Source organism: Peromyscus maniculatus, chromosome 7 (assembly GCF_049852395.1).
Source record: "Peromyscus maniculatus bairdii isolate BWxNUB_F1_BW_parent chromosome 7, HU_Pman_BW_mat_3.1, whole genome shotgun sequence".
In the NCBI taxonomy this organism is placed as follows: Eukaryota; Metazoa; Chordata; class Mammalia; order Rodentia; family Cricetidae; genus Peromyscus; species Peromyscus maniculatus.
Genome location: NC_134858.1, coordinates 17857227 through 17868133, shown reverse-complemented (window position 1 = coordinate 17868133; position 10907 = coordinate 17857227). Strand labels below are relative to the sequence as shown.

General features: G+C 54.0%; 2 protein-coding genes across 5 annotated transcripts in view; one reads left to right on the top strand and one right to left on the bottom strand.

Annotated features, from left to right (window-relative positions):
• The first annotated feature begins 379 nt into the window (after nt 1-379).
• Nucleotides 380-10830, top strand: Rab3d (RAB3D, member RAS oncogene family). Of its 4 annotated transcripts, XM_076575841.1 has the most exons (6): nt 400-509; nt 1946-2192; nt 2545-2808; nt 3596-3714; nt 3804-3928; nt 9147-10830. In XM_076575841.1, exons 2-6 carry the CDS (start codon nt 2112-2114, stop codon nt 9332-9334), a joined length of 777 nt encoding a protein of 258 aa, XP_076431956.1. In that variant the 5' UTR covers nt 400-509; nt 1946-2111; the 3' UTR covers nt 9335-10830. The 4 variants fall into 4 exon arrangements, with proteins under 4 accessions (XP_015856377.1, XP_076431955.1, XP_076431957.1 ...); XM_016000891.3 differs by lacking the exon at nt 1946-2192 and having other exon boundaries at nt 380-509; XM_076575840.1 differs by lacking the exon at nt 1946-2192 and having other exon boundaries at nt 383-509; nt 2570-2808.
• Nucleotides 9764-10907, bottom strand: part of Tspan16 (tetraspanin 16) — a 40469-nt gene continuing 39325 nt past the window's right edge. Inside the window, exon 5 of the mRNA XM_076575604.1 lies at nt 9764-9883. Coding sequence (XP_076431719.1) covers nt 9764-9883 — 120 coding nt within the window. The remainder of the gene's footprint in view (nt 9884-10907) is intronic.

Below are 10907 nucleotides of genomic sequence, written 5' to 3'. Positions count from 1 at the left end.
GGCTCTTGCTCGGCTCAACTTTCGGGGACAGCCCCTACACGTTATGCCCCGCCCACTTCTCTGCCTTGCCCGTCACTCCACCCCGGTCCCGCCTCCCGCCGTGGGCCCTCTACTACCAGGCCCGCGCCCTCAATTCCCCGCCCACAGTGAGCGCCCCTCCAGGCGGCCCCGCACCGGCCACACCCGCCTCCGCCCGCACGGCTTCGCCCACTCCGCTAGGACCCTCTCAGGGTCCCTGTCCCCGGCGGGCCACGCCCATCTCCTGGCTCCTCCTCTTGCGAACGCCACGCCCACCCCAGACGCCAACTCTCACGGCAGCCCCGCCCCCTCTAGCCCCACCCACGCATCGCTCCTGCTCCTGCCGCGGCCTCGCCCCCTCCACCTGGGCGGAGCCGGCGCGGGATCCGGGTGTCGGTGCTGGCGGCGGTGGCTGCGGGGCGGGGGTCGCGGCCGTGTGCAGGCTGCAGCGACTTCGTGGGCGGACCCCGGTGCGCGAGGCGTGACCCGAGGTGAGTGCCGGGGCGAGGGCGCCAGTCCGCCCGCGGGTTCGCGCGTGCGCTGTGACAGGTTGGGCTGGGGTCCGCACGAGGCCGGGTCCCTCGCCCCCAGCGGGGCTGCTGGCTCTTGGAGGTTCCCCGCGCCCCGCTGGCTCCGCGAGCGGCGGCGAGGTGGGCGAGGAGCCCAGCCGGGGGCGAGCGAGGGCGCCATATGGTGATGGGGGAGGCACCTGCTGGTGCACGCAGTAAAGTGACAGCTCGGATGCCAGCCGTGAGGACCGGGGGACCCCTAGGCGGCCCGGAAGAGGAGCCGCGGTGGGGCGGGGGCAAGCCTGAAGGCCCTGCCAGGCGGACGCTTTGCGGTCCCTCCTCAAACCCGTTCTCCCGGAACACAGGGTGGGTGGGGTTGGCTGCGTTCTCTTTGGAAATGCACCGGGCAGAGAAACAGAAAACACCGAAGGCCGTTGAGAAATACTTTTGCTTGGGCTTCCGAGAGCGACTCTAGACAGCTGGGGAAACTGAAGCCCGGAGAGATTGGAAGGGCACCCTGAATTCGGGTTTGACAGCGTGCTGGAGTGTGGGCAGATATAAAGAGCAGGATATGGGGTGGTGGTGGTGGGTTTTGTGGTCATTGGGTGACTAGGATAATTCCCTTGGATTTGATGACTTTCATTCCTGTCTCTGTGGACCATGGCTGGGGTGAGTCAGCTTTGGCCAAGAGGAAGCCAAGCCCGGCCCCTTTGACAAATAAAATGGCAGGTACCCACTTGGAAGCCTAACTGGGGCTTTCAACTATGCTGTATTTATAGAAATTCCCCTTACCTTGGGGGACAGGGAAGGGTCAAAGCGGACCTAAAGGGGAAAGAACAGGCAGCCCAGTGGCAGGCACCAGCTAAGTCAACATCCAGGCCCTGATGGAGGGGCTCTGTCTAGTTGGCAGTCACCCCCCTCCCTCCAGCTCACACCTGGCCATACCAGCTGCTTACACTGGGCAAAGTCCAGTCTGCAGCCCGTGCGACTTCCTCCCCACCACCACCACCACCACCACCGGCCCTGAGTTTTTACTGTTACCTGACTTCAGCACCTCAGGGCAGGCAATCAGAGCCTTCCACCATAAAGGCTCCTTTTTGCCTTTTTTTTTTTTTTTTTTGAGACAGGTTCTCATGTAGCACAGTTTGGTAGCAAATGTCCAGTGTAGCGCAGGATGACCTTGAACTGCAGACCCTCCTGTCTCTGCCTCCCTAGTGGTGGAATTACAGGTGTGCACATCACACCTGGTTTACTGGGTGCTGGGCTGAAACCCCAGGTGAGCACTCTCCCACTAAGTCACACTCCCAGCCCTCAGTTTCACCTTTATATAAAGATTAAACAGCAGCCATAGCCCTGCCACTGTGTCTTCCATAAAAGGTGAGTGTTTTTCTGTTTCATGCACGGCTGTGTCTCTTCAGAGACCAGTGCCTGGTGCAGAGAAGGACCGGGCAGAGGTGTGTTGATGAGTACTAACAAGAGTCATCAGGAAGGGCATTACACCTGTAATCGCAGTTCCGGAGGCAGGGCTCAGAAGTTTGATGTCATTATCCACCACGTGGGGAGCTTGAGGCCAGCCTGAGCTACATGAGACTTTTTCTAAAAAGAATTTTTAAAAAAGAAGAAAAGACCGAGGACTGGAGAGGCGGCCCAGCTGTTGAGAAGCAGGTATTGCTCTTTCAGAGGACCTAAAGCATAGGTCAGTCAGCTCAGGAGCGCCTGGAACCCCAGCCCCAAGGTGGAGGGACATGCCTGTCACCCCACATGCACTTGGCTGCAGAGGCAGGAGGGCTGGGAGTTCACGGCCAGACTAGGCTCCAGTGAGACCTTGTCTCCTAGAAGACAGACAGGAATAAACTAGGGCGGGGGGTGGGGGTGGGGCGGCTCTGCAGGTGGAGGCACTTGCTGCCCCTCCTGGTGACTGAGTTGGATCCTGGATCCACACGTTGGGAGACAAATAGACTGGCAGGCTCAGTGGTTGGTGCCTGCCCCCTTGCAGGATTCTACTCTTCCCCCTCAGGATTTCAGGCCTCCCCTCCAAGCAGATCCCACCACGATGGCATCCGCTAGTGAGTCCCCTGCCAGCCCGAGGGATGCAGCCGACCAGAACTTTGACTACATGTTCAAACTGCTCTTGATCGGGAATAGCAGTGTGGGCAAGACCTCCTTCCTGTTCCGCTACGCCGATGATTCCTTCACCCCTGCCTTTGTGAGCACAGTGGGCATCGACTTCAAGGTCAAGACAGTCTATCGGCACGACAAGAGAATCAAGCTGCAGATTTGGGTGGGTTGAGGAGCCATATGGGGAATTGGGAGGGCAGCCAACAGAGAATCAGACCCTGAGGAGAGTTCCCAGGAGACAGAGAGTAGCTTAGGGCAGGGAGGTGTCTTTTGGCTGAGGTAAATCCATCAGGATGTGGGAACGTGCCCTGCTCTGGGTGGCCTGTGGAGGGACAAGGTGGACGGAAGGTGCCTGTTGTAAGTGCCAGTGACTAGTGAGGAAGAAGTTGGGGACCACCTTGGGGACTCCCACAGAGGCTGCCAGATTCAGAGCTAAACCCTGTCCCCAGTCCAGCTGTTGATATCGTCATGGTAACAAGGAGACCAGGTGGCAGATCAAGATGGTGGCCTGAGGTCCAGATGGCTCTTCTTTGTGACTATTACATTGGCTTTTGGAAACAAGGTTAGGGATGCTCATAAATGGGAGATGGCCCTGCACACTGGAGCCCATCCAGGGCAGAGCTGAGTCCGTTCACAGAGCTCTCAAGATGCCACCAGGGTGGGCCTGGTGATACATCCCTGTAATGGCTCACACTAGGATGGGCAGTGAGAGCAGTGAGGGCGGAGTCATGCCTCCCTCATCAGACTGGGCCATGAGGGCAGACTGGTATTCCTCCGATTAGACTGCGTGTGAGGGCAGGCCCGTGCCTCCCCATCAGGTTGGGCCTGTGAAGGCAACACTCCTCTTCTCCCACCGGATTGGACAAGGGCAGACCTGTGCCCCTTGCAGGGCCTTGCAGAGTCAGGGAGGGAGCAGGGGGCCCCCAGCTGACTGACCGCTGTTTGCCTAGGACACAGCAGGCCAGGAGCGCTACCGGACCATCACCACAGCCTACTACCGCGGAGCCATGGGCTTCCTGCTCATGTATGACATCTCCAACCAGGAGTCCTTCACCGCAGTGCAGGACTGGTGAGTGCTGGCCAACCACTGCGTGCCACGGGCCTTCGTTCTCCCCTCCCCCACCTGTAACCTCCCTCTCCATGTCCACCACTCCACAGGGCTACACAGATCAAGACCTACTCCTGGGACAATGCCCAGGTCATCCTCGTGGGGAACAAGTGTGACCTGGAGGACGAACGCGTCGTACCTGCTGAGGATGGCCGGAGGCTCGCTGATGACCTTGGTTAGTGCCCACCCTGAGCCGCAGGTCGCGTCTCCTCGCTCCAAACCCTTGCCGTCACACTTGAGTTCCAGTCAGTTCCACAGTGGTTAGTTGAGGATCTGGTGGGGAGAGAAGGAAAATACGCGTGTGTTGGGGCTGGGGAGATAGAGGGTTTGGTGGGTAAGAATGCTTATTGCACAAACGTGAGGCTCTGAGTTCGAGTCACAGCAGCTGCACCAAGGTCAGACATGGCCACACATGTGCACATGCACACACCCCTTCATGCCTGTAACCCACCCCAGCACTGTGTGGGGCTGAGACCAGGATCCCTGGGGCTGGCTGGGTGTCCGGCTAGCTAAAGGTTCAGTGAGAGACACTGTCTCAAGGGAATAAGGTGGGCTTGAGAAAGCAGGTCCCTGGTGTCCTCCTCTGCCTCCAGGAGACACTCATACAGCTGCCCACAGATGCACACACATACCAGGTCCCTGGTGTCCTCCTCTGCCTCCAGGAGACACTCATACAGCTGCCCACAGATGCACACACATACCAGGTCCCTGGTGTCCTCCTCTGCCTCCAGGAGACACTCATACAGCTGCCCACAGATGCACACACATACCACACTTACAGTGAGATAACCCATAAACATACCCATATATATGCCATCTTCTCCCATTTCGGGGAATACACCCCTGTCCTGGGAACCCAGTTGACTGACCCTGGTGTCCACTCTTCACTTTCTTTAAAAAATTTCCATATCAGGTATTAACATACTATAGCCCACCATCTAGATTTTGTTGTTGCTTTGAGACAGGGTTTCACTGTAATCCTGGCTGGCACTGGACTCAGCTATGGGACGCAGTAGACCAGGACAGCCTCAAACTCACACAGATCCATCTGTCTCTGCCTCCCAAGTGCTGAGATAGAGGTGTGCGCTAACACATCTGGCATCTACTACCTTTTTTTTTTTTTTTTTTTCTGTATTCTGGAACCTGAGTGAAGTGACTCTCACCAATTTTTCCTTGCTTTTTTGTCTTTTGGTGCTCGGAGCTGAACACAAGGCTGTCTGCAAATTAAGTAGGCACCTACCACTGAGCAACACCACCAACCTAGGTTTTACATTTTTTAGTGTTCTTTGGAAAGTCTCACTATGTAGCACAGGCTGAGCTTGAACTCGTGAACTTAACCTCCCAAGTTGCTGGAACTGCAGGCTTCCCTTTTCATTCAGAATACTGATTTGTTGTAGGGATTGAGTTTTCATTCTGTGGGGAAGATTCTGTAACCCACATTTGCCTGTAAAGATCCAAGTGCAGTGGGTCACACCTAAATCCCAGGACACAGGAGCTGGCAACAGGAGAATTGTCATGAGGTGAAGATCAGCCTGGGATACATAACGAGACACTATCTTAAATAAATAAACAAGGGCTAGAGACATGGCTCCACAGTTAAGAATACTTTCTGTTCTTGCAAAGAACCCAGGTTTGATTCCCAGCACCTACATGGCACATATATTTGCATATATGTACACACATACACACACACACACACACACACACACACACACACACACACACATACCACCACCACCACCACCAGGTACATGTACATACGCATAAAATAAAATGTAAAAATTAAAATAATAAAAAAGTCCCCAGCTGTTCTAGGGTTGTTGCTCAGTTGGTAGAGGGCTCACCTAGTATGCATGAGACCCTTCGATTCTGTCCCCAGTACCACATACGTCAACATATTGTGGCATACACCTCTCATCCCAGCACTCAGGAGGCAGAGGCAGGAGAATCAGAAGTTCAAAGTCAGCCTCAGCTATATAGTGAGTTCCACGCCACCCTGGGCTCCATGAGACCCTGTTAGAACCAAAGAAAAGACACTTAGAAGGCAGAGGTTCAAGGCTGGCCTGGGCTGCATAACAAGTTCTAGATCTAGCAAAGCTACGTAGTGAGAGTCTGTCTCAAACAAAACAAAAACCTAGCCGGGCAGTGGTGGCACACGCCTTTAATCCCAGCACTCGGGAGGCAGAGGCAGGCGGATCTCTTGGAGTTCAAGGCCAGCCTGGGCTACAGAGTGAGATCCAGGAAAGGCGCAAAGCTACACAGAGAAACCCTGTCTCGAAAAAACAAAAAACAAACAAACAAACAAAAAAAAAACCTAAAGCACAAAACAATAAAAAAAGAGAAGAGCCCAAACAAACAACAGAAATATAAAGAATTCAGATGGGGGGGGCGGTGACACATTGATATAAAACACCAGATTTGCCCAAGAAGACAGTAGAGCAGCAGGGATTTCACCAGGCTCCAAAGAGCTGAATTCATGCAGTCCACCATATTCACCATTGAGTTACTCAGCATGTGGCTTCTATGCATGTACTCAGGGCTTGGACTGTAGCTTAGCAGTAGTTCTCCTGCCTAGAATCCCCCAGTGAGGGGCTGGGGTGTGGCTCAGTGGTGGAGCCCCTGCCTAGAATCCCCCAGTGAGGGGCTGGAGTGTGGCTCAGTGGTAGAGCCCCTGCCTAGAATCCCCAGTGAGGGGCTGGGGTGTGGCTCAGTGGTAGAGCCCTGCCTAGAATCCCCCAGTGAGGGGCTGAGGGCTTAGAGTGGTACTCAGTGGTAGAATACCTGTCTTGCCCTGGTTTCCAATCCTACACTGAAAAATAGCCCAATGTCTTCCTCATATATGCTTTGTATCAGGGACCAAAAGCTACGGGAAGAATCATGCCCTCCTTGGGCTGGCCCATTTAGTAGACTTACCTAGTAATCGTACACTTACTTAGTCAGGATTACACTTAATTTTAGAAATCAGATCCGTCTCCTCATGCTAAGCAACCACCACCACCCCTCAGCTCCAGCTTCCCATTGTGTCCTTTCTGAGTTGGGGGTTGAGAGAGGCTTCACTTTGCAACCCAAGCTGGCCTTGAGCTTTCTGCAATTCTCCTGCCTCAGCCTTCTGAGTCCTAGGATTACAAGTGTGTGGCATTACACCTAGCTCACACACACACACACACACACACACACACACACCAAAAACAAAAACCCTCATATTAAAAAAAAATTACCTGCCAGGTGGTGGTAATTGAGCCCCAGCACTGTTTTAAAGTGCTGTTTAATCCCAACACTCGGGAGGCAGAGGCAGGAGGATCTCTGTGAGTTCAAGGCCTGCCTGGTCAGCAGAGCGAGTTCCAGGACAGCCAGGGCTACACAGAAACAAACAAACAAACAAACTTATTTGTTATGTCCCTTGAAAAACCTTCTGTGTGTGCCACAGTGTACGTGTGGAGGTCAGAGGACGACTTGAGGAGTGGGTTTTTGTGTCCCACTGTGTCTTGCAGGGACCGAACTCAGGCTAGCCAGGCTTTGCATGGCAAGTTCTTGCGGAGGCTGAGCTGTCTCACTGATTCCCTCCTTCTCTTTGAAATACTGCTGGGACTCAAACCCAGGGCCTTACGCATGTTACACATTCCATTTTTAAAATTTCTTTTGATAGAGGGTCTAACGAACTGTGTAGCTCTGAAATCAATGGCCTTCCTGCTTGGCTTCTCTGGTGCCAGGGTTATGGGTGTGCACTATGCCCTAATTTGATGACATTTGTATGTGTACATGGAGGCCAGAGGACATCAGGTGTCATCCTTAGGGAACATCCACCCTTGCTCTGGGACAGGGTCTCTCACTGGTCTGAAACTCCACAAGTGGGCTAGGCTAGCTGGCCAGCAAGCTCCGGTCCCTCCGCCTCCCCGGCACTGGGATTACTAGCATGTTCTACCACACAGGGCTTTAAAAAGAGGGTGCTGGGAATCTGAGCCTGGGTCCTCATTCTTGCAAGGCAAGCACTTTTCTGTCGGGGCCGTCTCCGTGGTCCCCATTACTCTGCTTTATTTTTATTTTCTTTTAGAGGGTGGCAGGTTTAGAGACAGCGTTTCTCTGTGTAGCTCTGGCTGTCCCAGAACTTGCTCTGTAGAACAGGCTGGCCTCAAACTCAGAGATCCACCTGCCTCTGCCTCCGAGTACTGGGATTAAAGGTGTGCGCCACCGCTGCCTGGCTTCTCTTCTTTAAATGTGCATGGGTGCTTTGCCTGCATGTTAGTGCATCGTGTGCTGAAGTACCTGCAGAGGTCAGAAGAGGGCATCAGCTCCCTTGGCACTGGAGTTATGGATAGTTGTGAGCTATTATGAGGGTTCTGGGAATTGAACCCAGGTCCTCTGGAGGAACAACCAGTGCTCTTAATGGCCAACTCACCTAGAGCCCCATTATTTAGTGTCTGTGTGTGGGCACACACATACACACTCGCACACACCTGTGAAAGTCTGTCCTTTGTCTTGTATGTTCTGGGGATTGAACTCATCAGACTTGGCAACCAGTACCTTTACCACTAAGCTATCCTGAAGACTCTTAGTTAGGCATAGTGGTGCAGCCTGTGATCACTGCAGTCTGACTGCTGAGGCAGGAGGATTGCTGAGTTAGAGACTCTATGAACTATTTCAACATTGCTACATAGTGAATTTTTTTTTATTGGCTGGCCTTGAACTCATGATCCTCCTGCCTCTGCCTCCTTCAGTAAATCCTACCGGCGTATACCACCACAACCGGCTAATGAGATTTTTTTTTTTTTGATGTATTTATTTATTATGTATACAGTGTTCTGCTTGCCCACCAGAAGAGGGCACCAGATCTCATTACAGGTGGTTGTGAGCCACCGTGTGGTTGCTGGGAATTGAACTCAGGACCTCTGGAAGAGCAGCCAGTGCTCTTAACTTCTGAGCCATCTCTCCAGCTACATAGTGAAATTTGTCTCAGGACTTCAAAAGGGTTGCATGAGGCTGGGAAGGACCCTAGAATCTACCTTCAGTCAGGCATGGAGGTGCACACTTGTCATCCCAGGGCGCTTACAGGCCAGCCAGCCAAGCCTGCTTGACGAGTTCTAAGTCACTGAAAGACCCTGACTCAGGAAAGTGGCGACGGCAGCTGAGGAACAACACACCCAAACACACACACACACACACACACACACACACACACGCACGCACGCACGCACGCACGCACGCACGCACGCACACACACACACACACACACACACACACACACACACGCACGCACGCACACGCGCACGCACACACACACAGCAGGTCGGGCAGGAACGCGCTCAGAATACAGGTTTGAACAATCCCACTTTCTAAGTTTCGCTCCTTGGGCCTCACATGACTGTCCCCACCGTCCCCACCTTCTGTCCATCCAGGTTTTGAGTTCTTTGAGGCCAGCGCCAAGGAGAATGTCAATGTGAAGCAGGTGTTTGAGCGCCTCGTGGACATCATCTGTGAGAAGATGAGCGAGTCCCTGGAACCAAGCTCTAGCCCGGGCAGCAACGGAAAAGCCCCAACCCTTGGGGATGCTCCACACCCCCAGCCTAGCAGCTGCGGCTGTTAGGGTGGCCCTTGACCTCCCCACACCTGTCCCCTCCTGCCTCTTCAAGGACTGCAGCCGAGGTGGAGCCACAGGGGCCGTCTCTAAGCTCAGGGCACCCCTTCCCTCCTGTCCACTTCCCCCTCTTCTCACACAACTCCATCTCCCTTTCTCTCCACGTTGATGTACTCAGACAGTCCTGGTTCGAGCCCACACCCCCAGGCTCCGCTCAGCATTGTCTGAGGGTGTGGGACGCCCACGAAGGTGCCTACTGCTCCCCAGGGCATCGTGATGGGTGGCTTTAGGCAGCATCGCCTTCCAAGAGTGACGGAGGGGACACCCCCACGCCTTCTGCCTTAGAACTGCTTCCCAGGTGTGTGCTCTGCTGTCCAGTCGCTGGCTGAAGATGTCACCTGGTGTGGATTGCTGTCCAACTTAGCCCTGGCAGCCTCTCTAGCTCAGGTCCACCAGCTTGGCCTTGAACCTGCTCGTGAACTGACTGCTAGCCAGAGATACGGGCAGGTCTTCAGTTTTTACCCTTGCTTCCCTGGCATCCACCCGAAAGCCTGTTTTCTGGTTGTACAAGGGACAGAATCAGAGCCACCATAACATCGGGGACTCTCCCAAGTGCCTTCCAAGCTTCCCCTGAGTCCACATCACTCAGTGTGGGTTAAGCCACTCCATCTTTCATCCGGAACTAAACGCTGGGACACTCTAGGCCCTGTCACATGGGGGCCGAGGACTGCCCCCTTTAGCACTGCAGCTCCCTGTCACCTCAGAGCCAGGGGACCGAGACTGCACGCAGGTCCCCATCTGCCTGGTGGTGGTTTAAGCAAGAGCTTTGCACATCTTACATCCTGGGTAGAGAAGGAAGTGGAGAAACCAGCCCACGGAGGGTGCACACTTGAGGGCAGTTTCTGAGGGCAGGAGCTGGGTTCTCCACCTGAGACCCTCGTGTGCACCCCGGGTCAGTGGCCCGGGGACACTTTGGGGTGGCGGGGAAGGTCAGGGAGGAGGTGTCAGTGAGCACCCAGCGATTTTGTAATTCATGGGAGCAGCAAGCCCCCCAGTGAACTCACGCCTCTACAAAGCTTGGGACTTAAGCCCTAGGGTCCCCGGTTCTCTCTAGCTAGGAGGTCCTTCCTACCCACTGACCAAACGCCCTTAAACACCATTTGACATCTCATGATTCAGATGGCACTCGCAAAGCCTAGATGGTCTGTGTTGCACATCCCTGACTTTATATCGGGGTGGAGTCTATTCCTGCAGTTCCATAACTGGAATGGCCTCTGCAGCCTGACTGAGCTCAGTGTCTTCCCAGCCTGGTTCAGGCTCCAGTGTACACCCAGCCCTGCCAGCAGCTGTCCTTAGAGCATCTGGATGAAGCTGTCTTTGTATAAATTGGATGAAAGGGAGTGGATAAATTATTTAGCAAAGTGAGGGCATCTGAACACTTGGAGGGGAGAGTCAATTTTTTTTATGTTGCTTTATCATTAAATAGTCAAAACAGCTAAAATTAACTTTTTGTTGTTTTGTTTTTTGAGACAGGGTTTCTCTGTGTAGTTTTGGTGTCTGTCCTGGAACTCACTCTGTAGCC

Bases quoted from the DNA above. Each gene is read 5' to 3' on its own strand.
- Rab3d (XM_076575841.1), top strand. From the start codon at position 2,112: ATGAGACTTTTTCTAAAAAGAATTTTTAAAAAAGAAGAAAAGACCGAG. The intron at 2,809-3,595 runs GTGGGTTGAGGA...CTGTTTGCCTAG, and splicing joins GAATCAAGCTGCAGATTTGG to GACACAGCAGGCCAGGAGCG. The intron at 3,929-9,146 runs GTTAGTGCCCAC...CTGTCCATCCAG, and splicing joins GAGGCTCGCTGATGACCTTG to GTTTTGAGTTCTTTGAGGCC.